General features: G+C 56.1%; 1 protein-coding gene across 5 annotated transcripts in view; it reads right to left on the reverse strand.

Annotated features, from left to right (window-relative positions):
* Window positions 1-4,699: 4,699 nt before the first annotated feature.
* Window positions 4,700-26,298, reverse strand: part of TRIOBP (TRIO and F-actin binding protein) — a 57,912-nt gene continuing 36,313 nt past the window's right edge. For 3 of the 5 annotated variants that reach the window (XM_060307098.1, XM_060307097.1, XM_030856024.2), the window contains 13 exons: window positions 23,104-23,160; window positions 20,437-20,505; window positions 20,225-20,314; window positions 19,724-19,833; window positions 17,728-18,253; window positions 16,959-17,090; window positions 11,640-11,787; window positions 9,467-9,569; window positions 8,740-8,899; window positions 8,548-8,661; window positions 7,482-7,568; window positions 6,559-6,722; window positions 4,700-5,008 (listed from right to left, as the gene is read on the reverse strand). In XM_060307098.1, the coding sequence (XP_060163081.1) occupies window positions 6,561-6,722; window positions 7,482-7,568; window positions 8,548-8,661; window positions 8,740-8,899; window positions 9,467-9,569; window positions 11,640-11,787; window positions 16,959-17,090; window positions 17,728-18,253; window positions 19,724-19,833; window positions 20,225-20,314; window positions 20,437-20,505; window positions 23,104-23,160 (1,758 nt within the window). In that variant the 3' untranslated portion in view covers window positions 4,700-5,008; window positions 6,559-6,560. Of the gene's footprint in view, window positions 5,009-6,558; window positions 6,723-7,481; window positions 7,569-8,547; window positions 8,662-8,739; window positions 8,900-9,466; window positions 9,570-11,639; window positions 11,788-15,517; window positions 16,811-16,958; window positions 17,091-17,727; window positions 18,254-19,723; window positions 19,834-20,224; window positions 20,315-20,436; window positions 20,506-23,103; window positions 23,161-26,298 lie in introns of those variants that run through there. The other 2 variants (XM_060307099.1, XM_030856025.3) reach the window with 2 other exon arrangements.

A 26,298-nucleotide genomic window follows, 5' to 3' on the forward strand; every position in this document is an offset into this window, starting at 1 on the left:
TTCCCACCTAGTGCCTTTGAATGTGATGTTCATTTGACCTGGAATACTCTCTCCACCCTCTTAGTCTAGCTAGTTCCTCCTCAGCTCCAGGGCCCCCTCCTCCAAGAAGCCTCCCCTGACCTCCCAGGCTGGGTTTGCTGCATCCTCTGTGCTGATTGTGGCCTCTTGTAAGTAACTGAAGCGGAACAAGTTGGAGGGAAGACAGGGCCTTGATAGCAGCCTTGAGACTGAGGCTGCCCAGGTCTGGAGTTCCCAAGAAAAGCTTGGGTTGCGGACAGACAAAAGCCAAGGACAAGAGATCAAAGACAGAGATCAAGCTTGTCACAGGAAAACACGTAGAAGGAGAAGACAGGAGAGCTGAGGACAGACCCTGGGGAACCCCAACATTAGAGGGCTGGACAGAAGAAGAGAATTCTCGGGAGACTGAGAAGGAGGAGGTGGAGAGTTAGGTGGAGAAGCCAGAGCGCAGAGAAGAAAGCTAGCTCCCAGGGAATCACCCCCCAGCATCCATGATCAGGGGTTGTCCCCTCCCCTTGACTATGGGCCGGCCCTGTGACTTGCTTTTTTTATTATTATTATTTATTTATTTTGGGCTGCATTTGGTCTTCGTTGCCGCGCATAGGTTTTCTCTGGTTGCATCCAGCGGGGGCTACTCTTTGTTGCAGTGTGTGGGCTTCTCATTGCGGTGGCTTCTCGTTGTGGAACATGGGCTCTAGGCGCACGGGCTTCAGTAGTTGCAGCACGTGGGCTCAGTAGTTGTGGCTCGTGAGCTCTAGAGTGCAGGCTCAGTCGTTGTGGCTCATGGGCTTAGGTGCTCCACGGCATGTGGGATCTTCCTGGACCGGGGCTCGAATCTGTGTCCCCTGCATTGGCAGGCGGATTCTTAACCACTGCGCCACCAGGGAAGTCCAGTGACTTGTTTTTGATTAATTTGATCGGAACAAGTGCCACAGCACTTCCAAGCCTGAGTCATAAGAGGCTTGTAGATTCCACCAGCATCACTTGAAACTCTCTAAGGGAAGTGAACTGCCATGTAAGAAGTCGGACTACAGACTGCCCTGAGACTGCCATGCTGTGAGGAAGCCCAAGCTAGTCACGTGAAGTGGCCACGTGGAGAAAGGGAGAGATCTGTCCTGTGGCCCCCCCAGCTGCCACCTTCACCCCAGCTGAGGCACCAGATATACGAATGAAGAAGCCGTCTTGGACGTCCAGCCCAGCCACCATTGACTGCAACTGCAAAACAGACACCAAGAGAATGGTCCAGTTGAGCCCAGTCCATCCACAGGACCAGGAGTGATAATAAAAAACTGTTTTTCTAAGCCATTAAGTTTACGGTAGTTGATTACACAGTAATAGATCATTGAACCAGTTGGTAATTTAATACCTGAACAACCCTCTGTGGTAGACATTATCATTCCCATTTAAGAGATGGGAAAATAAAGCCCAGAGAGGGATGTGACTCTGTGAGATTCATGTAGCCAGCTGGAGGCAGCAGTTGGGGTTTGAACCCCTATGGGGTTGTCTGATACCCCACCCTGTGCTCTTTCCGTAGCACATACTTGGCTGTCTGAGGAGGCCAGACCTAGCAGTCAAACCTTGTAGTTTCGGCCAGATTCCCTGTGTGACAGGTTATTGGGGTTTTCCCCAGGAGCCTCACCTGGGCACCTGCTGGAACCCTGGATTTTTTTTTTTTAATTAGATGTGATTCACACAGTCAAATGCACAAATCATTAAGTGTGCAAAGTGGCAAATTTTTACATGTGACCACTACCCAGGTCAAGATATGCTACATTTCTGGCACCCCAGAAAGTTCCCACTAGTCAATGTGCCCCACCCTACCCGGAGCCCAGATGACTATCACCATAGCAACAGTTTTGCTTGTTCTTGAACTTCCTGTAAATGGACTTTTCGTGGCTGGCTTCTTTCACTTAACATTATGTCTAGAAGACTCATCATGCTGTTGCAGGTAGCAGTAATTTTTTGTTATTTTGCCCGTGCCGCGCAGCATGCAGGATCTTAGTTCCCCATCCAGGGATCGAACTCGTGTCCCCTGCAGTGGGAGCTCGGAGTCTTAACCACTGAACCGCCAGGGAAGTCCTAATAATTCTTTTTTTTTGCAGTATAGTATTCTAATGGATGAACATGCCACCATTTGTTTATTCATTCTACTCTTGATAGACGTGTATTGTTTTCAGATTTGGGTTACTGTGAGTAAGGCTGATATGAATATTTTTGTACTAGTCATTTTATAAACCTAAGCACTCATTTCTCTTGGGTGTATACGCAGGAGTGGAAATCCTAGGTCACAGGGTCGGTGCGTATTTAACTTTATAAGAAACTGCTGGGACTTCTAAGATCTCGCATAGTGTGCAGTGGGGCCAAAAAAAAAGCCAACAGTTCCTCACTGTGCTAGTACCAAGAACACTCCCACCAGCAGTTCGTGAGAATTCCAGTTTTTCATATCCTCAGACACTTGGTATCATTAGTCCTGTTAATTTGAGCTATGTTTTAGTGGGGTGGGGTGGAAGTGATCTCTCATTGTCTTTAAGTGGTTCAGGTGGGGCACCTGTTCATAGGTTGGCCAGAGTTTTTGGTTTGTCCAGGAAGCCCTGCCTGAGGAGAGGGTGGCGTGGGAGGGAGCCGGTGAGGAGGACGTTCCCATAGCCCAGGTGCTACACAGGCAGCCCGAGTTGGGCTGAGGGAGTCATGAAGACAGAGGATGGACTCGAGGGAAGCCTGGGGGTGCTGGTGGGAGACAACAGAGCGTGGTGAGGATGGGCAGGGTGCTGGATGGGGCTGCCCATGGGTTGCTCCTTATGAGACAGAAGTCTCGAGGCAGGGCAGTGCCAAGCCTGGGTGATTTGATGGCTCGGGGTCCTGGTTCTCCTTTCTTTCTGCTCGGCCATTTTTAGCATATTCATGAGGCAAGATGGTGGCAATGTGGGGACTTCATCCAACAGTGTCCAAAGGCTGGGAGAAAGAGGCCTCCCTTCCTTGTGCCCCACCCCCCTTTTGGCCACACCATGCGGCTTGTGGGAACTTATTTCCCCCTCCGGGGATTGCGCCCAGGCCCTCGGCAGTAAGAACGTAGAGTCCTCACCACTGAACCGCCAAGGGGTTCCCTCCTTGTGCTCCTTTTTAAGAGCAAGGCAGACCTTTCCAGATGACCCCCTCCAGCCCTCCACCCCAACGAAGACTTTCCCTGGCATCTCATTGGCTGGAACTGCAACGCATCCCATGCTCATTCCTAAACCCATCACTGGCAAGGGAATGGGGCACATCTCCCCCACAGCCCACAAGCTTACTCCCCTGCGGGTCATTCCCTGAACGTACCAGGAAGTTCACAGGGCATCTGATCATGCTGTTCCCTTGGAACTGGAATGCCCTTCCTGATTTTTCCATCTAGAAAAGTCATATTCCAAAGCCACCTCCAAAAACCCTCTCTGACCTGCGGGCTGGGTTGGGGGTCTCCTCTGGGTTCCCACAGCCTTCCGGGACCCAACCCAATGTGACCTGTTTTTGTGGCCTCGGTGCAGGGTAGGGCCAGTTCTTGTTCAACTCTATACACTCAGTGCCCAGCCCAGAGGAGGTGCCCGAGGGTTGATGGGAAGCGCATGGGGCCGGCTCAAGTTGTCCCCTCATCTTCATCACCTTCGCCACAGCCCTGCAAATCGGAGAGCCCAGGCTGGACTGGCAGTACCTGGGGCCTCTTCTCAGCCCCACGTGGAGCCACAATCAGCACAGCCAGCCAGCAGGGATGAGGCCTCCTGGCCTGATGGGCCTGGGGTGGCCTCGTCCACTGCTCCCGCCCCCAACCCTGCCAGGGCTGGACAAGCCCTCTGGGCACAGCCTCAGTACAGGACTGGGGCTGAAAGGTACCCATTTGATGCAGAAGCAGATTAAGGCTCTTAGAGAGGGGCGTGGCTTGCCCAAGGTCAATCACCGGCAAAGCCTCAGCTCCAGTCCTCCCTCCAAGGCTGGGCCCAGCGCCCACTCCCGGGCTTCTCAGACTGAGGGGCCTTGTTAAAGTGCAGATCCTGAATCAGTAGGTCAGGGCGGGGCCTGGACTTGGTGTTTCTAAAAAGCTCCCTGGTGTCACTGCTGTTCCTGCTGGTCTGCAAACCCCACGTGGAGCTGCAAAGCCTGGTGGAGGAACCAGATTCACAACCCCACCCTCAGAAGCCCACGTGCTGCCCCTGCAGGAAGGGTGGAGCGCTGGCGGGGGCAGGTGGTGAAGCCACTTTAAGAAACCCCAACCTCCATTGCCCTCCCTGCCCAGCCACCCAGGACACCAGAGCTGCCAGAACATTTTATTAAGTTAAGGCTCACAGAGCAGGAGAGAAACGCCTGCCTGCACGGGGTGGTCCCCGCAGATCCATGCCCAGCACCCCTCAGAGGAGGGGGTGGGGCCATGGGGACAGCTGCTGGCTCCCTTTGTCCATCTGTCCCTCTGTCCAGAGTCCCAGGGAGTGGGTCCCCCCAGGGCAGGAAGTAGTTAGTGGGAGGTAGGGTAGAAAGAGGGTGGCTGGCTCCCGGCCTCTCCCAGCAGAGTCAACCCTGCCATAGCTGCTGCTGGGCCTCCGCTAGACCCCGGGCCAGGCTGTGGGCCCAGAAGCCCAAGCAGGCGTCTGGAGACACAGGGGGAGCCAGTGTTAGAGGCACACGCCACCAGGAATTGCTTTTTAAAAAGTATAAAGTGTTTGGGGAAAAAAAAAAAGGAAACAAAATCTATATAAAAATCTCTTCACATATAAAATCCTGAAGAAGGTGCAAGGTAAGACCCAGTGCTAGGGGCGCGCTCAGATACGCAGAGAGTGTGCGTGTGTATGTGTATGTGTGTGGACGTGTGTGCGTGTGTGTGTGTGTGTGTGTGTATAGTGGGTGTGAGTGCATGTGCGGCCCACAGAGGGTGGGGAGAAAGCTTGGCTTCTGACGTCCATCCAGCAGGGAAGGAGGGAGATTGGTCCCCTTGGGCTGGGGGTCTGCAGCAGGGCTGGACCACGAGGACCTAGAAGACAAGAGTGGAGGAGTCTACTAATTAGAAAAGATACACACACCCCAGTGTTCATAGCAGCACTATTTACAATTGCCAAGACACGGAAACAACCTAAGTATCCACTGACAGATGAATGGATAAAGTATACATATACAGTGGAATATTACTCAGCCACAAAAAGGAATGAAATAATGCCATTTGCAGCAACATGGATGGACCTAGGGATTAACATACTAAGTGGAGTAAGTCAGACAGAGAGAGACGAATATCTTATGATGTCATTTATACATGGAATCTTAAAAAAAAAATGATACAAATGAACTTATTTACAAAACAGAAACAGAGACACAGAAAACAAACTTATGGTTACCAAAGTGGAAAGCAGGGGTGGGGGGAGGGATAAATTAGGAGTTTGGGGTCAGCAGATACACACTGCTATATATAAAACAGACAAATAACAAGGTCCTACTGTATAGCACAGGGAACTATATTCAATATCTTGTAATAAAATATAATGAAAAAGAAATGTATGTATGTATTTCTGTATATAACTGCAGCACTTTGCTGTACACCAGAAACTGACACAACATTGTAAGTCAACTGCATTTCAATTAAAAAAAAGAGTGTGGGAGTCTGGCTTAGGCCAGGCAAGGGTGGCTGGCAGGTCCTTCCAATGCCTCTTGGCCCCAAAGGCTGGGCCAGATCCTCTCCTCCGGGCTTCTCCCCAAGCCTGGCCCACAGGGTGGCCTCTCCCGAGTGCCTTAGGAAGTCTCCAGGGATGTGTTAGAAAGAGGAAGCTCCAGGTAGACAGAGCAGTAGGAAAAGGCATCATAAAAATGTTTCACACCCTGCCAAGTCAGGGATGACCGTGAGCAGAAGTAGGACAGAGCACGGCCTCCAGTGATGTCCGGGGTGTGAAGCACGGAGGAAGGAACGCTGTGGGTGATCAGTGATGCGCGCCGTGCTGCTGGGTCTAATGAGGGGGTGGCCACACCGGATTTGCCACCCAAGCCCAGGCAGATCAGTTAGGGCACTGCCAGCCCTGAGGAGGGGTGTGGACTGCTCGGGCTGTGGCTGTGGCTCTGTGTTAAGAAGCACCCGCTGTCACATGGCAGGGACAGGGCGAAAATCAGACCCTGAACTCACTGGCCCGCCTCTGAAGACACATGCTCAAGTTTACAGAGCAGCCTCTGGCTGAGTCTGACAGGTCCCCACGACAACCCCGAGTCGCTAGTGTCACTGTCCGCATTTACAGAAAGGGATATGGAGGCTAGGAGAGGGAGGTGCCCTGGCCCCCATGGCAGGGGCAGTCAGGTGCGGATACGGAGGCTAGGAGAGGGAGGTGCCCTGGCTCCCATGGCAGGGGGAGTCAGGTGTGGATACGGAGGCTAGGAGAGGGAGGTGCCCTGGCTCCCATGGCAGGGGGAGTCAGGTGCGGATACGGAGGCTAGGAGAGGGAGGTGCCCTGGCCCCCACGGCAGGGGGAGTCAGGTGCAGATGAGCCTCAGCTCACACCTCCAGGCCCCGCGTGGCCTCAGCCCCGCCCAGCCCGGGGCGCCCACCTCTACTCGGCCAGGCTGTTGCGCACGGCCTCCTTCTCCTGCAGCGCGGCCATGGCGAGGCGCAGGTGCTCTTTCAGCTGCTCGATCTCCCGCTCCGACCGCGTCTTAATGTGGTTCAGCTCCACGTACACGTCCTGGTACTTTCCCGAGGTGAAGCGCCTGTCCTGGGGGGCGGGGAGGGGTTGTGAGGGCACGAAGCCCTCCTTCCTGGCCCTGCCCACCTGCCGGCACAAAGCAGCCAGGCCCCTCCACTGCCCCCATGGCCTCCTCCCTCCAGGTGGCCCCCCTAGATGGCCCCCGGCTCCACTCAGTGACACAGGTTTCGGCGTCATTTTCATCCCATTCAAGATGACAGCTGAGGCCCAGGGAGGTGAAGCTTTTGTCCGAGATCAAACAGCAGTGAGTGGCTGGGAGGAGAACCAGGTCGGCCCGGCCCAGTGCTTGGGCCCCTTCCATGAGTTTGGCTCACACACATTTCAGAGCCACCAGCATGCAGCGGGTGTCAAAGACAAAGGGACATGGCACCGAGGGTGGGCCAGACTGGGCCCCGAATCCTGGTCCCCCAACTCCCAGCAACACGGCTTATCCCTCACTGCGACACACGCTGCACACGTGCGGGGTTTTGGTCTTGCCCACGGCTGTCACCCAGCACCCAGCACAGTGCTGGGCACATAGTGGGTGCTCAATAAATATTTTCTGACTAAATAAAAGCAAATGTGGCCGTGAGCAAGTCTCTTACATTTCTTAGCCTCAGTTTCTTTGTCTGTAAATGGGAATAGTGACACCTACGTGGGGGAGGCACGGGGAGAGCCTGATGAGGCCAGGAGTGGCCGGCACAGAGCAGGTGCTCACAAGATGGGACACAGCTAGATCCAGGGGCTCCCCACCCCGCTGACGCCCTGCCTTGGCCGGCTGGGACTCACCTTCTGCATCACCTGGAGCTCATCCCGGAGGCACTGTACCTCCTTCTTCAGGTACTGCAGCTCATTCTCCTTCACTCGCAGCAGCACCTGGGGTCACAGGTGCCAGGCTGATGCAGGGCCAGAGGCCAGAGCTACCCTGGCTCACCGCACCGCTGAAGCATGGCTTCTGTCTGCCTCAGGCCCCTAGAATGCAGCTCCCAACCTGCACCAAGACCCATGTCCCCAGGAGCAGACTCCTCCAAGAAGTCCTCTCTGATTTCTCCTTGCTCTCTCACCCTGTCCATACAGTGTGAGTGGGTAGCTTATGGTCACCTCTGCTATGGCCTCAACACAGTACCAGGCGCTCCACTTCAGGGCAAAGAGCATGAAAAGAAGCCATAGTGTGGCCCTAGTGTGAACCAGAGTGGGCTGGGCTTCCTCGTTAAGACCTCCCCAAACCCTGATGAGCAGGTACTGCTACCCTGACCTGACCAAGGAGGAGACAGGTTCAGCCAGGACGAAGGAGGCTTAAAAGCTTAGACTCTGGAGCCAGGTTGCCTGGTTCAAATACCAGCTCCCATACTGACTAGCCATGTGGCCTTGGGCAAGATACTTGACCTCCCTGTGTCTCAGTTTCCTCACCTATAAAACGGGAACAGTAATGGCATCTTTCTCATAGGACTGTTAGGAAGCTTCAATGAATTAGCAGATATAAGGGCTTACAGAAGCGCCAGCCACAGAGTAAAGCTGTATATAAATTTTTGTTAAATACAACAAAAGGCTAGGGTGGCCCTGGGATCACCCCGGCTTCTCCCAGTAAGGGAGGTGCTAGCTCCATTTTATAGATGAGCCACTGAGGCTCAGAAAGGTGAGGTGACTTGCCATGGTCACACAGCAGGTGGGTGGCAGGACCTACCACGGGAGGGCTTTCACCCAGTCACCCACTAGTGCTGGGTGCACAGCAGGCATCCTTCCTAGCTGCCCCGTCCTCTCCCGGCTACAGGGCAGACCCAACCTGTCTGGATACACTCCCCACACCCAGGCCCCAAGAACCAGCTGGGCGGCCTGGCACAGGGGGTGGACGCACCTCCAGCTCACAGGAGCTCCGCTCGCTGCTGCGCCCGCAGCCGTTGCCGGTGCCCTGTGAGGCGATGAAGCTGCGCAGCCGGTCGATCTCCTCGGACAGGCGGGCGTGCAGCTCCTGGGAGGGGTGGGATGGTCAGTGCAGGGGCGCCGGGATGCCCACGCCCCACCCCCACCCCAGCGGGGCCAGGCCCACCTGGTTGTGGCGCAGCAGCTCCTGGCCCTCCTGCTGGCAGCGCCGCAGCGTGTGCTCACGCTCCTCCGCCTGCCGCGTCAGGGCCCCAATCTCCAGGCACTTCTGCGAGTACTGCTCTGACAGCACCTGCAGCTCCCGCTTCAGTGCCTCCAGATCTGACCTGCCCAGGGCAGAGGAGGGGAAGGATGGCCCGGGCTCTCTCGCTCTCTGCCAAGCTGGCTCAGGTCACATAGACTCAAAGCAGCTTAGGGCTCCTGGTTCCCGCCCTAGTTTTGCCTTCAGCCAGCTCTGGGGCTGTGAACTAGTGACAGCCTCTCTGGGCTGCAGGCGCCTCCTCTATGAGGGGAGGGGTCGGAGAAGCCCATCTCTAAAGCCTCCATAGCCCCAACATTCCACGGCAGAGGGGCACCTACTGGCTGATACTGTAGCCCAGCTCTAGGGAGACACTAAAGAGGGGAAGAGAAGGGTGGAGACTGAGACTGGCTAGACAAGAAGGGGCCTGAGAACTGCTGTGTGCACTGGCGTGCGGGTCTGGCTGAGGTCCCACTGCTTCCGTTCCCGGTGCCATGCGACCGGAGCAGGCGTCTCAGCTGGGGGCAAACTGACATGCCCTCTGCCAGGGGTCTTAGCACAGGTCCCCCATGCATAATCAGCAGGGTGGACAGCCGGGCTCCTGGCTCAGAGGGAGCCCCTGTCCCCAGACCGCAGGGCCCAACTGCCATCTTACTGGTGCTGTTTCTGGAGGCCATCCGGGCCCTGTGGGAGACTCTGCGTCTTGCTCAGCTCCCGGCTCAGCTCCTCCTGGTAGGCCTTCTTCATGGCTTCGATGGCTGGAAGCAGGGCAGAGAGGTGGAAGGGAGATTGGGGAGGGGTCAGCGGCAACAAGCCCCACTTCCTCCGGGACTCCATATGGAGACAGGAGCAGAGAGTGGTAATGAAAGAGCACTGGGCCGGGCTGTGTCATGGACTGAGTGGCTTTGGGTAAGGTGCTCAACCTCTCTGAGCCTATCTATCAAGGGAGGATGACAGTGCCTGTCTGATGGACCCTGCTGGGGAGACACCTCAATGTCTGACCACTGGTACCTCCTGTTGTTAGTGATTTCTTGGTAAGACCCCACACAGTCCTCCCTGCAGAGCCTGGAAGGTTCTTTAACAAGGTCCATCTGCCTGGCCCAGCCTAGTGGTCAAGAACGCAGGCTCTGCGGTCGGTACAAATCTGTGTGACTTTGTGCAGGGGACTTAACCCCTCTGTGCCTTGGATTCCTTATCTGGAGAACAGGGATGACAACAGCACCTTCTCTCGTGGGTTGTTGGGAGACATGTGTAGAGCAAGCAGAACAATGCATGGCACAGAGTCAGTACTCAGACACTGGCCCCCACTGGTTATTTTCAGGCTGTGAGCCCCCAAGGACTGAGTCTCTTTCCACGCTCAAACGGGGTTGTTGTGAAGATTAAACAAGCCCTGGGCTTCCCTGGTGGCGCAGTGGTTGAGAGTCCGCCTGCTGATGCAGGGGACACGGGTTCGTGCCCCGGTCCGGGAAGATCCCACATGCCGCGGAGCGGCTGGGCCCATGAGCCGTGGCCGCTGAGCCTGCGCATCCGGAGCCTGTGCTCCGCAGTGGGAGAGGCCACAACAGTTAGAGGCCCGCGTACCGCAAAAAACAAAAAACAAAAAAAACAAGCCCTCATTCATAGTCTTATCCAGAATTCCAAAATCCCAAAGCTCTGAACACTGGACTCTTTTGGTGGCGACCCCCAACCTGAACGGACACAAGGCTGTTTGTGATCATGACTATCCCACTTAAGTGACTTTGAGACTTTGAGAAAGTGACTTTGAGAAATTTCCAAAATTTGCCAAAACCTTAGTGCTAGATTTCAGGGTGAAGCCCAGACCCTGCTGGGAGAGGATATTTAATATACATACCAGGTTATCTTTCTAAAATGCAAAACGCACTGACCCCAGGGTTTGGGATGAGGGGCCCTGGCCTTGAGTGCTTGAAGCACTGGCAGGTGGTTAAGTTCCAGATCATGTGGCCTCTTTCATCATTTCCATTATTCTGCAAACCTTATGAAAGTGTCTAGGATGCCAGGCACACACAGCAGGTGTACGGAGAGGGAGAGCTGGCCAGCATCTTGGGCCTTCCTGTTTCTGACTTGGGAGAGCAGAGGGGAGAGGGAGAGTTGGCCAGCATCTTGGGCATTCCTGTTTCTGACTTGGGAGAGCAGAGGGGAGAGGGAGAGTTGGCCAGCATCTTGGGCATTCCTGTTTCTGACTTGGGAGAGCAGAGGGAAGGGTTCAGAGAATGGCTTTGCAGTCAGAATGCTCTGAGCTCCAACGTCAGCTTCTGCCACCTCCAAGCTATGCCATCTGGGACAAGTCGCTAACTTCGCTGAGCCCCAGTTACCTCATCTGTGAAATGGGTTCACTCCCTCGGGCACTGCAAGGACTAAGGTTGCTCACGTGGGTAACGGGCTTGGTAAATCCTCACACCTTTCCCTGCTCTCCCCAGGGTCCAGACCACATGCCCAGTGAGATGGCACTGCCATGAGAGCAGGGTCTATGGCTGAGCGGTCTCTCCCCAGCACACGGCATGGGCCTGGACGTGGAGTTGCAGCTCAGGGCATGTGTGTGGCTTGAGGGGGGCTTCCCAGTGGCCGCAGGCCCCTGAGGGAGAGGAGTCACAACCCATGGTCTGTGAGTCGGGGTCTTTTATTGCCTCGGTTTCCTCTTCGCAGGCAGGGTTAGAGGCCAGATCTAGGGGCTCCTGACCCCTCACCCCAGGTTTGGCATCAGGCCCTCACCTCCTATTTACAGGCCTCCCGAATCCGGTCAGGAGGAGCCTCTGCTTGGAGGTTCATGGGGATGGGCCCCCCGTGCCGCTCCTGCCCAGGGACCTCACCTGAGGCTGTGGCCGCCGTCTCCTCGGCCAGGAGCCACTCCTTCTCCTGCTGCAGCCGCTGCAGCTCCCGCTCGTGGTGCCGCTGCAGCTCCTCCATCACCTGCTGGTGCGAAGACTCCATCTCCGCCAGGCTGCGCTCGCACGCCTCCTGCGGGTGGGAGGCCAGGCGGTCACGGGGCTGCCCCCATTGTCTGGCTGGTGGCCCTTTCCCAGCCTGTGACAAGAGGTCTCAGGGGCAGGCCTGCCCTGGTCCAGGCTTCACCACCTCCCCCAAGACCCTGGCATCATCGGCCTGTATCTGCCCCTGCTCCCCGCCATCCGCAAACCTCACCCTGTCATTCTCCTGCTTCGAACCCTTCTGAGCCTCCCCATCCCGCAGAGCCAAGTCCCTGCTCCAGTTTCTGACCCTGGTGGTCTCATCCCTGGCCCTCCCCACCAAGAAGTCCCGTAATTATATAAAAAAAAAAAGCACAACCAGTTCATGGCATGTTCACACCTCTGAGCTTTAGCTCATGTTCCCACTGCCTGGAACATTCTTTTACAACTTTCTCTTCCTGGGTAATTCACTTGGCCAGCAGACCAGTTTAAAGATGCTCCTAGCTCTGACTCTGGGCAGCCCCTCCCCTGCCTCCAAAGGCTCTGCTTCTGGCAGATCATAAATTCCCCCAAAAGAAGGAAGATTTGATCCAGCTCAGAGCCCCCGGGGTCTGGGCTACGGCCTGGTTTATGGCAGGTGCTGAGCAAGTCAGCTGAAATGAATGGCTCACTGCAGAATGGGGCTGTGTAGACAAGACAGGCAAGTGTTTAAATGACTGACAATACCCACTGCTGGGAGAGCCAGCCGCGACCGGGTGCATGGAGGGCAGTTTGGTGGCATCATCTAATTTTAACGACCCCTTCACCTAGCAGGTCCACTCCTAGGAATGATCCCACAGAAAGTCATACGTGTACAAAGACTCTTGGACAAGGGTATTCCCTGTGGCAAGGTTGGTAACAGATGAAAACTGGAAATAATCTAAATACCTAACAGGGAAGCCCTTAAATAAATTATGGGATTGAGTTTTACAGAGGACCCAGGCAACTGTTAAAAGACAGAGCTGCCCACGTGGACTGCTGTAGAAAGTGTCCCAAAAATTAGGTGATGAAAACTGGTTTCTGACAATACACATGGTGGGACCCCAGTCACGGACACAAGACACTTAGAGCTGTAGGTCTGAGTACATGTACATGAAAACACAGAGAAAGGTATGGAAAGATACTGTGGAAAGCAATGGTGCCCCAAAGATGTCTATGTCCTACTCCCGGAACCTGCGAATACGTTACCTTACATGGCCAAGGAGAACAGAGGCTGCTAATCAGCTGACCTGAAAATAGGGAGATTATTTTAGATTATCCTCTGGGCCCAAAGTAATCACAGGGTCCTTGAATGTGGAAGAGGAGGCAGGGGAGCAGAGGGAGAGGCAGAAGGGACTACGGAAGGAGCTCAGTGGGAAGTGAGAAGGACTTGACTCTCCTTCGCAGGTTCTGAAGGTGAAGGAAGGGGCCACGGGCCAAGGAATGCAGGCGGCTGCCAGACGCTGGAAAAGGTGAGGAAACGGAGCCTCCCCAGAGCCTATGGAAGGGAACACGATCCTGTGGATGCCTGGATTTTAGCCTGGCGAGACCTGTGTTAGACTTCCACCCTACAAAACTGTGAGCTGATAAATTTGTGTCTTATGTTAGTGGTTAATTTGTTACGGCTGCAACAGGAAACTCTATAGATGTGCTCAAATGGTAACCAAGGCTCCCTGGGGTTGGGAGCAGGCAGGGGAAGGAGAGTTCACGTGTTTGTTTCTAACCTTTTGATTTGTTTGAATTATTTTTGAAAATGTAAACAAATTCATTATATAATTTAAAAATGTTTAAGATCATTAAAAAGGGAAGGGGAAGAGCCAAGGAAGAAACTGAGGCACGGAGGGCCAGTTAAGAGGCTGCATTCTCCCCCGTGCCACAGGGCACCTCACGGCCGGTGGGGACTGACCCCCACCTCGCCAGCAGCCACATCTGGGGGCTGCACGGGCCAGTTTGGGGGAAGGGCAAGGGTCAGGTCCCCTGGGTCCAGGTGTTCTGAGTGGTGGACAAGGGACACCTGTCCCACTGAGCCTCTGTGCCTGTCCTCTGTGTGTGCCCCCAGTAAGGGCAAGAGAACATGGCTCTGGAATTCCACAGACTGGGTCCTAGTCTTGGCTGTACCATGGAGCGAACTCGAGCAAGCTCCTTTCCCTCTCTCAGCCTCAATCTCCTCATCTGTAAAACAGACCCCATAAGACCAACTCAGGAGGGTCCCTAAGGTAAGTCAGAGTCCACCTGTAGAGATCGCCGACCTGTAGAGACCGGAGCACTGTGGGAGATGGGACTGCTGTTCTTAAAGAGCTAGATCAGGCAGGCAGACCCGGCAGCCAATAGGGCATCTGGAGGCTGACATCAGGAGGTGGGAACCAGCCCACGATGAGGGGCTCCCAGAAGGCCAGGCGCTGCTCCCTCTGACCTGCCTTCCCGAGGGCCCAACGTGTTGGCCGCCACCTCTGACATGGATCAAAGTAGATAAAGAAGTACGCGTGGCCCCCACTGCAGTAAGCACCCGCGGGGTGAAGCCCCAGGCCCCTGGCTGCTGTCCTGTGGTGGCAAAGCCCCACAAGCTGGAAGAGGGGTGCCCACTCGGCCTGATACCAGGCTGGGGAACCCCTCCCCTGCTGTCACCTCTCCAGGGTCCAGTGACTCTCCGGCTGCCTCCCCAGGGACCCAAGGGGACGCAGATGGCTCGGCTCCTCTCCTCTGGTGCCCCTCCCCCACCCCGTCTCCCCATTATGCCCTTCTCACCCCCCATTCCTCCTGCCCATCCCAACCTAGCAGGACGAAATGCTGACAGTCTTGGGGTGCCCAGTGGGCGCCTGGGGACCAGGAAACCTGGACTGCAGACACAGGTCTGCTGCCAGCTGCAAGGTCTCGCTCCCTCTCTGGGCCTCAGTTTCCCCATCTGTAAGCTGAGAAGTCAGAGCAGTGCTTTTCAAACTTCATTTTAGTGACAGAAACCTTCTTCCAAAGGGAATCTAATGCAGGTTCTAATAGTAAAATGGACAAGGATGGAGCTGCTCTGGTACTGGTGACTGTGAATGAACCCACCCAGAATGGACCCTCCACAGAGCAAAGTCTGAAGCCCTCTGGGTGGGGATCTCTGAGGTCCCCAGATGCCTCAGGTGGTGGTGGTGTTGGACCTCACCCTGTCTAGAGATGCCCCACCTTCCTCTGGCCTCAAGGGAGCCCTGACAACACTGGGCCCTCCCTTTCCCCCTTCCCCATGTCAGGTGATCCCCAAGCTAGGCCTCTATATCACACCCCAACTCCCCTTGGCCCTGGTCTCCCTTCAGCTGAACGTTCCATCAACCACTCAGCCCCAGACGGCCCTTGGCCTTGCATGGAGGCCCCAGCTCCCAGCCGCTCCCCTCTGCCTTCCTTGGGGCAGTGGCCCAGCCTTAAGCTCACCTCCCTCCACATGCCCTCCCATATATCTCTCTCCTTCAGCAAAGTCCTAGCTCCTGATTCTGGCCCTACCCCCTCCCAAGCCCCCTGCACTCCAACCCCACCTTCCCGATGTCACTGTCAGACCCCAAACCTCCTCAGATTTGTGGGATGCGATCCCAGCTCCTTAGCTTGGCAGTGGGGGTCTCCACGATAGGCACCCACTGGCCCTCCACCTCCTGCTGCAGCCCACGCTCCCACCCACAGCTCCAGGAAGACTTCCTGAGAGCCCCACGCCCCCTCAGAACTTCTAGAAGGTCCCCCTGCCCAGAGCCTGGGATCCCAGCATTCTTTTTTGCTTCAGTCAAGGGCGTGCTGGCTGGGGGCAGCCGACTGTCAAAATTTTTAGGAATTCTGTGGCACGGTTATTTAGCATACCCATTATTAGAAATTATATAAACTTATAATTACTTGTTACATTAAAAACAAAGCTGATACTCAAAACTCATCACTTCCTAATTATTTCACTGCACTTTATTAGTAGCTATGCTTTGAGGTTATTTACGTCTCCTGTATCTATAGGGTGGAAATGTCATTATGACGGCGGGCACACAGCTTCCCAACTCTGTGTTCAGGGACATCAGCCATAGCAGGAGTATTTACACCATGGAAATTGGTAAACGTTACAAATCAGGGCTTGATTTATTGTTTTGTTGATTGTCCAGATTTAAGCAAGAGATGAGAAAGAGCTGATAATGCTCACAGTACAGATTATACTTCAAATCGGCGCGCCCTATCCACGACCGTCACGCTGTACACAGAACAAAAGCCTGAGAAATATTCTTAAAAGAATATCCTCAAATAGTCTCAACACAAAACTATCCTCTAATTCAGCAAAGAAGTTGCTATGACATTGACCAAGTAAAGTTTCAACATTTGTCTTGCTGTCTTACTCATTCACACAAACGAAAAGGCCAAACGACATTCGTGTTAGAACGATACTCGCTTGTCAGCTGGCTGTGGATACGAGCATTCGGAAAAAATCAACGAAAGTATTCTGAGAAAAATCAATTTGCTATATGGAATTCACAATAAAAAACATTACATACTTTTTATTTGTAAGTTGCACACTAAACATCCTTTATATCAGTGAAATTTACAATAAACATATACAAGTGTGTCAGTGTGTACACACACATGTATTTTTTCTGGAGAGCTAGTTGTCCCAGGCATAACAAGCAAAAGTGTCTCCGGACACGGCCAAATAGCCCCAGGGGAACAAAATCAGCTTGGTTGAGAGCCGCTGTCCTAGGCAGACCGTGCGTCTCCCGAGGGCCACTGGAGGCGCCCACGTCCCGCAGACCACCTTGCGCAGGGCCTCGGCCTGGCAGGCATGGGCAGGATTTCCCTGTGTTTAGGGGGCGACTTCCAGGGGCCTGCCCATTAGGAATCCCACTCTCCACCAGGTCCCCTCTTCCCCAGACATGCAGGGGAAGGGGTCTAAGTACAGAGGATCACGTGGGGGCTCACACACAGGCTCTGCAGTCAGCCTGACCCAAGCTCAAATCCCACCTCTGACATCTGCAGGCAGGTTGACCTCAGGCAAGTCACATAACCTCTCATAGCTCAGTGGCCTTGTCTGTAAAAATGGGCACAGTGCTCACGTCCACCCGCTGGGGAGATTAAATGAGATGATGAATGTCAAATGCCTCACACGGGTTCCGGTACACAGGAAGGGCTCCCAGAATATTAGCCGTTTTCTCACAACGTGGCAACCAGAAACCTGCCCCCACCCCCAACACAACAGCTTCTTGGCCTTACCTGTGAGATGTAGCCTGGGGGGATGTGGCCGTCCTCCTGGGACTTGGGTGCACCATGAGAAGCCTCCCCTTGGAGACGCCGAGCCTCCCCTTGGAGACGCCAGGCCTCCAACTGGGCACGAAGGGACTGGACCTATCGCAGGGGTGGGCAGGAAGGCGAGGTCAGCGAGGGCCTGAAAGTGGGGATGTAGCTGATGGGAGGAAGTGGCCCTCGTGTGGAGATGCAGGCAAGGGGGACATTCTAGGTGCTTCCTGGATGGTCAGGTCAGAAACCCAGGAGAGTGCTGGCCCAGAGTAGGATCGACAGGGCTGGGAGCAGGACACTGCGGTCACCCCCACGTTATGTAGGTGGGGAGAAATGCCTTGGAGCCTCAGTTTCCCATTAGTAAAACGGTGATGAGGTCTACCCTATGGGACCATGAGACTGCTGTGAGGATTACATGAGCCAATGTAGGTAAAGAGGGCCTAGCACAAGGCTTGGGATGCAGAAGGTACTCAGTAAATGGTCTCTCCCTTCTCTTCCTCTTCCCTTCTATGTGACTGCTGAGGACAGAACTCAGATGGGAAAACAAAAACAAAAAGTCCCCAAGGTCCAGGAAAGAAGATTCTAGTTCATAAGGAATCGGGGGGGGGGGCGGGGGCAGGGTGTCAGTGGTCAGGGGTGAGCTCCCCATCATTGTAGGTATGCAAGATAAATGCCATAGAGTGACTGCAGGGATAGGAAGGGTGTTGGTAGGGTGAGGAGGCTCCCAGAGGCCAGTGCCGCCTACCTCCCTCTCCAGTGCCTCATGGCTGTCGCTTGGGGCCCCCCGGCGCTCCCCGCGGCTTTGGTTGAGCAGGGCGGTGAGAGGTACCCGCTTGTTCTCCCGCAGGGGCAACTTCTCCAGCTCCTGCCACTTCTTCTCGATCTCCTCACTGAGCCGGTTCTGCTGGTCCTCAGTCAAGGGGGCACCCAGGCCCCGGCGCGGACCCTCGCCGGCCGGTGTCTCCGTGGCCCTGCTGTCCGTGGCCTGGAACCACTTGCGTCGCTCCTCGGAACGCTGGGCCAGGTCCCGCTCCAGCTCCTCCTGCTTGGCCGGGCGGTCGAGAGCGCGGGCCGGGGTGCGGGCCCGCTGCAGGGAGCCCTGAGTCAGCGGGGAGAGCTCCACGTAGTCCAGTGACTGCCGCTGCCCGTCCGCCTTCCGGGGGCCGCCCCAGCCGATGACCTCAGAGCCTGCCCGCTGCTCCCCCGCCTTCAGGGAGCCCTTCGGCGTGCCGTAGCTGTGCAGCGTGTTCTCCTTATTGCAGTCTGAGAGCCTAGGGGGCCAGCAGAGCCACATCAGGCGAGACCTTGCCCTCTTGGTCCCAAAACAAGCACTTCTGCAGTGTCGCCCGTGCACCGGGGTCAGGGGACAGACCCCAGTGGAGGAAGCAGCTTAGAACTAGAGCTTCATCATTAACAGACCCTGGGAACCATCCCAGCTCAGCCACTTACCGGCAGAGGGTCCAGGATACCTGGCCTCTCTCTCTGACCCTCAGTTACCTCATCTGTGATATGGGACAACAGTGCCACGCACAGGAGGGACTAGGTGAGCAAACGTGTGCAAAGCGACCAGGAAGCCCTTCGAGAATGTGATCGAAGCATTAGTATTAAGGGTGCGCTGTTTGACAAGGCCCTAGGTTCAAGAGCCTCACAGCGGAATAGGGGAGATGCCCAGGGTCACTGCTGGTGAGATGAACGGTGGCCTCTGGGTGGGTGCACAGAGCACAAACTGTGGAGACCCGTAACGACTGAGGCAGTTCCCCTCTTCTTCCATAGCAATACTGAGTACGTGCTTACCCGGCCAAACACTAAAGCATCCCTTGGGGCTACACGTGGCCGTGTGACTCCACTCTGCCCAGTGCATACGAGAGGTGGCACGTTTTGAAGGACCAGCCGCGCCCTGGCCTGGCTCCTGGCTGGGACCCATGAGAATGTGAACAGTGCTCTGGCGCAGAGGCAAGACTGTGGGCTGCTGTGGAGCGAGAAAGAAACCTGTCCCTTGTTTAAACCCGTGTTTGGGGTTTCTTTGTTGTAGCAGCGGAGCCTATATACTAAATCACAGTCCAGCTGCACGGTAGCTGAGAGTTTACAAGGGGCCTCCATGCACGTCCTCGCATGACACACCTCGGTGTGACACGTGAGGAACATGAAACTCAGGCCAGACGGCAACTGGCCTAAGGTTGACCAGCCAGGGTGTGGCCAGGCAGGTGGACGCGCACTCAGCACCCCTCGATACCATGCTTCCGTTCCTACTGCCCAGCAGCCAGAGTCTCAGCCCCTACGGGCATCTGGGGTTTATCCTGTGTGGGGCTCTACCACCAGGTCACTCGGTCCTCCTGCCCCTCTACCCTCAGTGACCGCCACAGGGAGTGAGCTCCCCACCCAGACTAAGTAGCCATCCCCTCTCCCTGACACAGGCTCAGACGCAGCCCCTGCGGCACACAGTCAATCAGCCACCTCATGGGGCTGTGACTGACCGGCATCTTCTCCAAAGAGCCAAGGCCACTCCCCGCCTTTTCAAGATGTGGGGAGATAGAGAGGGACAAGAGGCAAACCTCAAATCCTCAACGTATTTCTGGATGACTGCCACGGATACCCCGTGCCCTCTCCCTCTCCCTATTCTGCTGGTGGAGAAACTGAGGCCCAGCAGGTAGAGCCACAGGGCCCTCAGGTGAGTGCCGGAAACCCACTCGGGATGCGGGGTAAGTGCCTCCCCGCAGGCCCCGGTCCAGCCCAGCACGTACTTGGTGACATCTGGGGCTGAGGTTGGACGCACAGTCTTCCTCAGAGCCTCGATCCAGTTCCTCCGGATGCCCGAGGTCATGGCCGACAAGGTATAGACAGCATCTTTGGTCTGTAAGTCCACCCCACAGGTAGGTTGCCACCTGGCCAGCCCCCTTGCTCCCTCCCCACTATGGATTCCAAAGAGGTGCCCTTCCCTCCCAGGTGGGTATCTAAGGTCTTAAGCCTGGAGGTGAGCAGAGCATGCAAAACCTCCCCTCCACTAGCCTCAGGAGAGTCCCATCGGCTCCAAGATCTCTCCAACATCTGAATAGCCCTGCCAACGATATCTGGATGCGCCCCAGAAATGCTCAGCGCTGACAGCAGGGCTTCTGACTGGCTCTGAGGACAGGATCTCCAGGTAAATGAGTGATAGGAGCCAGTCTGCTGGGCCACGCCCCACCCCGACACCTCCTCTGGGGGGCCCTCCAGGCATGCCGCCCCCCAGCCGCCCGCAGGCTCACGTGGATCTGGAAGCCATAGTTGCGCTGCACCGCATACTCGGTGACGTCCGTGCAGCAGCGCAGATCGATCTCACCGTCCAGCTCATCTGCCTGCAGCAGGAGGGCTCACGATGGTCCCTGGACTCCAGTGACCCTACCGGGACCCCCAAGCCCCTTCCAGGTGTCCCCCGGCACCTGATGGGGAAGAGAGCCCTCCCATCTCATCGTCTCACCTCCTCAGCAGTGGAATCCCTGTAGTACTTGAGGCTTGAATCGGTCAGCACAAACCAGTGCTTCTTCCACTGTGAAGGAGAGATGGTGGTGAGGGAGGGGGTGCGGGGGTGTGGAATGACAGCGTGCGTGCGTGTGTGCACCATTCCGCGGGCATCCTGGGCGCTGCCAGGTCAACCGTTCTGTTTGCAGCAGGGGCCTGGCACCCTCATCTGCTCTGCTGAGGGGTGGGGGACAGGGGACAGTGCAGAGTCACAAAATCCACATTTGAAGTAAGCCCCCCCATTTCCTCTCTGCGGGGACAGCATCTGTGAAATGGGTCGGCTTTTCCTCAGTAACCACACCCTTCTTTTCTTTCTCGGGGCCCTTCTCTGATTTGTTGACACTTCCACAGGCTTCCTGATAACTTTCCACCAAGATCACCAAGGCTCCTACATGCAAATCCCACCCAGTGCAATCCAGGAAGGGGATATGACCTGTGTAAGGTCATTTGCCTAGCAAGTCGGGGGCCAGAACGTTAAAAACCTTTTTCCGTACACTGACCCCAGATCAATCACCCCAGTGGTCAAAGACAAGTCTACCAGAGAGCAGGACTGGAAGGGTGCCCAGGGAGAAGCATGCGAGTGCTGGTCGTATTCTGTTTCTCGATCTGGGTGCTGGTTACATGCGTGTTCAGCTATGTGAATACATTATCTCTACATTTATGATGTGGGCTTCTCTCTGCTCCAACCAGGACTAGGTTGGCAGGACACATAAGAGAGGGGTGGGGGCATCAGAACAGCCTGATATGAAAGTGCCAAGCTCAGCCCACCTCTGGGCTTCTGACCGTTCACTGAAAGGCCAGTCGAGGTCCACCCACTGCCAGGGTCAGTGCATGTCCTCCTGGTGCTCTCCCACATCACTAAGCCCTTGTTTATTACTTCAAGTACTTCGTTTTCTTTCCTCAAGAAGACAGTAAGTTTTCAAGGATGTGCCAGGATGATACTTTCTACTTCTTTCCACACTGCCTCCCCTAACAAATACGATTTTAGCATCCAAGAGACCAAGGTTACAACTATTGTATGCCTTGCTAGCTGTGTGTCTTTAGTCAAGTGTCTCGACCTCTCTGAGCTTCAGTTTTCTGACTTATAAAGTAGGGCTAATAAGACCCTAAGCCTCCTAGTGAAGTTAGAAATGCCTAACCCTCCCTGGAACGTCTCTCGTGGCACTGCGCATAGGGTCAGGCACTAGGTTGTTGGGGATCGTTCTAAGAGGCTGGCCTTAGAACCACCCTGCTCTTCTGAATGGCCCGAGCTGCTGCTCAGGACAACTGTCCCTCTGTAAAGTGGGGCAGGGGTTCTGTGTCAACTGATCTCTTTGGCCCCTCCAGGCCTAGTCTGTGACTGCCTGAGATGGCAGCTGCATGGGCCTCAGGTGCCCTGAGTTCTAGGCCAGGGTTTGCCCAAAGTGCTGCTAGGCCCGGAAGAGATTAAAGCCCTTGTGGGCCTGTCTCCTGTCTGTGCACTGAGGGGTTGGGCTGGCTGAACTCCCAGGGCCCTTCCAGCTCGGACATTCCAAAACCCTGTGAAAGAGAATGAGTAATGGCCAGTTCTGGGTGGAGCCCATAATCTCTGCCCTCCAGAGACCCTGGGTGGGGGAGGCCGGGAAGGGTCACTGGCAGGGTGCCCAGCCTTGTGTGAGCCTGGAGCCCAGCCACCAGAGGACTGGCAAGCAGGCAGCGGGTACGAAGGCTGTAGGCTGGAGGGAATAAAGCGTGTGGGTAGGAAACACAATGAGATTCCCTTTGGCTCCATGCCCTCCCCGGCATGCGGGCTGCACACAGACTCAAGCCGCAGGCGCATGCAGGACCTGGGCGGGGAGATGTCCCTTCTCAGGCTGGGTGGGCAGGAGGCCAGCTCCAGCTTCAGCTTGGCAGCCAGAAGGGTAGAGTTGGTGCAAGGCTACTGTCCCTTCTGGCTGTAAAGAGGCACACGTTAGAGAAAGGGAAGGTTATCAGCTGAGGCCCATCAGGCACTGGGGGCTGTGTGGGACCCTTTACATGCTTAATCTCTGTGACTCCGTTATCCACCCTGGAAAGAACTATTAGTATCCAGTATGTCCATTTCACAGATGAGGCCACCGAGGCCAGAGGAAGCTGTGACTCACCCGATGGGGCCCCAGGTTGGTGAGACTTCAAGAAATGTGGTCTGAGCCCCACCCCCAGCGTTGGGGGGAGCTGCTGTAAAGCTGAGTCTTTGGGAATCTGTACGTGTCTCAGGCTGGATGATCTCTGTGAACGCTTCCATCCCAGACCCTTGGATACCCAGCCAGGGTCGTCAAGAGGTGGGAGGGCTGAGGGGCTCTTGGTGAGAGGAGGGGATGGGGTGCAGGGCGTGAAGCACCAGGAGGCCGCCATTCCTGGTGACCTTTACAGACTGCAGACTGCTCCGAGAGGCTGAGATGACTAGCAGCCTCTGCCCTCCCACCCCACAGCCCAAGGCCTTCTTTCCAACAGGACAAGAAACATCCTACCCTCAAGCCTCCCACTCCGGCCCCCACCCTGTACCCTCTCCACCCTGAAGCCAGGGTCTCTAGAAAGCCGGACAGGCCAGGGAAGCAGCTCAGCCACCTGGGCCCTGCAGCAACCCCACCTCCCACCCCCCACCCCACCCCCGCCTCAGCCCTCCTACCTCTCCAGGTTCATCCAAGATTGACATCCATCCCTTCTTGAAGTTGAGCAGATCGGGCTATGGGGAGAGGAGGGGGCAGATGAGTCAGGCCCAGCAAGAACCAAAGGGGCCTGGGGAGGAAGGGGGGCTGCCCATCCTGCCCCCGAGTGAGGGAGGGCTGAGGGCCCAGGTAGCCCCCTAAATCCAGGCAGGCTCCCCAGCCACTGAGGCAGCCTTGGTCCCTTTCCCGAACATCCGGCAATCTCTGAGAGGTGGGCTGGGTGACTGGCCACCCACCACAGACCTCTGAGCTCCCTTCCCACCAGCCGGCTTCCTCACCTGAGAGTGGGACAGGGGGCAGGAGATCTCTGACTGTAAAAAGGGACCCTTAGAGAGCTCAGAGGACAGGCCAGATCAGCAGGGCTGAGCGAACCGTCCAGTTCTTCTCGCTGATGAGGCCCAAGCGGCCCAGCAGGACAATGCCTTAACGCTCCTACCCATTCCCAACCCACTAACCCTCCCAGGGTCCAACCAGCCCTGCACTTCCCTCATCTCCTGGAGAGCCTGAAAGATGGAGCCAGGCCCAGGCTGAGGTCAGAGACCTCCTGGTCCCCCCTAGATCTCTGGAAGGGCCGGGGAGATGGTACCTCCGTCCCAGCAAGCCCTACCTGCCGGGTGCTGCTCAGGGGGGCACGGCCCCGGGGTCTGGGGGCTCCCAGCTGTAGCATGTTCCACGGGGGCCTGTGAGCTAGGTCCCCCACCTAACCCTAGATGACGAAACTGCTCATCCAGGCATTTTCTCTGGCCAGGCCTATCCACAGACCCTCCCTGCCTGCTGGGGAGACCACTCTCTCGTCTAAGTCCCGGTCCGCCTGCAGAGGTTCAGCTCGTGCCCACTGGCGGGCCAGGCTGGCAGGCAGGGAGGAGGCGGCCACCTGTTGCCATGGCTCTGAGCCCACCTATCAGCACCTGCATCACAGCCTCACCAGGCCAAGGTGTCCGGTTGCATGGAGGGAGCGGGTGGCATGGCTCAGTGGGGTAGGCGGCGATGGCGGTGGCGGCTGGAAACCTGGAAACCGGAGCCACCTGACCTGGCCACCTCCCCTGACCCGCCTTCCTGTCAGGGAGCCCCATTCTCCTCTTCCTCAGGTGGAGGAAGAGACCTGAGAGGGGCTTGGGCCAGCAGCCTGGACATCCTGAGCCGTCTCCAGCCATGGCCTTGGGACCAGGGCCCCTGGATCTCGGCAGGCCGGCAGCCCAACTCCTGCATCGCAGCCCCTGCCCGGAGACCTGTCTGAGGGAAGGGACACAGGCTCTGCCCAGACCTGGGAAACCCCAGGCTGCATATGCCCTGTCTGCTCTCTCTCCTTCCCCACCCTGTTCCCCACGTGGGCCGGAAGCCGCTCAGCGTGGTTCTAAGCTAAGACTGAAAACCGGTTAGCCACGCTCAGGGCCACCAAGTCACCTGGGTCCACATGCAGATGGAGACCGCTCCCGTGGCCCCAGGGGAAACGTGCTGAAGAAACATCCACCCTCCTCTTCCTCCCTGATCTAAATTCCTGTGCTGCTGAGGCAGTCCGCACCTCCACCTCCTGGCGCTGAGAATGAGAAGGGAGGCCTTCTGGGATGGACCACGGAGCTGGCATCACTGTGCTGACCCGAAGAGAGCCCCCGGAAAGGACAAGCAGATAACCCAGCCAATCGGACTGAGCTGAGCCAGGGCTGGGAGATCAGCCGTGGGCTTCCAGAGGCTGAGGAAGGGCAGGAATGACAGGCTGGGACCCTGAGGGCTGCCTGGGAAGTGGGGTCACGGTGACCTGCCTAAGTCACATGCCCTCCCTGAGCCCGGCTGCCTGATGTGGCTAATGATAGCAGGACCCTGCCCTCCTGCCGGTTCCGTGAGAGAACTGAATGGGCCACACATGGAGACGCCAGCACACACACCACACACGTGCCGCACACGTGCCGCATCAAGCACGAGATGGTGCAGTGACCTTGGGGACAGGAGCTTTTAAACCTGCTGGCAGGAGAGGTCCTGAAGTCACCCTGGAACCCCCCCAGGGGTCACAAGGTCTGATAACATAAATCGCCTCCCCTGCACCTTCACGCGTGGCCCCCAGGCCCAGACACCATTCCTCCTCCCGAAGGAAGCTCCCTTTCTCCTTTTTCCTTTCCGGAGCACTGACAGGTCCTCACAGTGGGCCCTCGTTCCTTTGGCCACAGGTCAGCACTGCCTCCCGCTGGCCTGGACCATCGACACAGCCTCCTGTAAGGACACTCTGGCAGGGGACCCGATCCAAAAGGCCGAATGTCACAAGCCGCTTAAAACCTCCAGGGATGGCTCCAGATGGCTTCAGAACAAGGTCCAGCTGCCTTAGGATGGCACAAAAGCCTCAACCTGGACTCCCCACTGCTTAGGGGGCCCCATGTTTATGTCATCACACATCCTCTCTGATGCCCAACACATCAGGACTAGTAGGGCCCTCCACACATGCCTGTGTCCTCTGCTTGAAATACCAGGCCGCCGCCTCCTCCTCCTTCGACCAGGCAAACCCCTTCTCATGCCTTAAGACCCGGCTTAATTGCCACGGCAGAGGCCCCTTTCCCAGTACACACCACACACCACACCAGGCGACCTCCCACGGCCTCTGTTGCATCTGTGATTGTCTTGAAGCCATTTACTTATCCCTCACAGGCTAGACTAGAAGCAACTCAGTCAGGGAGTTCATGCCCCAAGACCCGAGGACTCAGGGAACATTCATAAAAATTTCTTTCTTTCTTTCTTCTTCTTTCTTTTTTTTTTCTCTTTCTTTTTTTTTCCTTTGGAACCAGGCCCCTGTTCTACGCCAGGAAATAAGCTGTGAACAAGAGATGTGGCCCCTGCCCTGGTGAAAACTCAGGGCAGAAACAGACAATAAACAAGCGCACAGGTATATAATTTGATGCCGGGTAGCAGCTGGGGAATGAAGCTCCAGGGGCAAGGCTGCACCCGGCTAGCGCAAAAGGAGGTGGAGCAGATCCTGACTCCAGGCCTGGCTTCCCGAAGCCTCTAAGCATTTACCCAGTCACAGCACCTTTGCCACTTGCTCGTTCAGATTCCTGAGGTCGGGGAGATGGGGCCAGAAGAGAGGAAAAGGGTATGAAGATGAAACAGGAAGGACCCCGGCCTGGAGCAGGCTCAGGTCTGAAAGCGGCCAGGATGAATCCGGTAAACGC

The sequence above is a fragment of the Globicephala melas genome, chromosome 10 (assembly GCF_963455315.2).
Source record: "Globicephala melas chromosome 10, mGloMel1.2, whole genome shotgun sequence".
Taxonomy (NCBI): Eukaryota; Metazoa; Chordata; class Mammalia; order Artiodactyla; family Delphinidae; genus Globicephala; species Globicephala melas.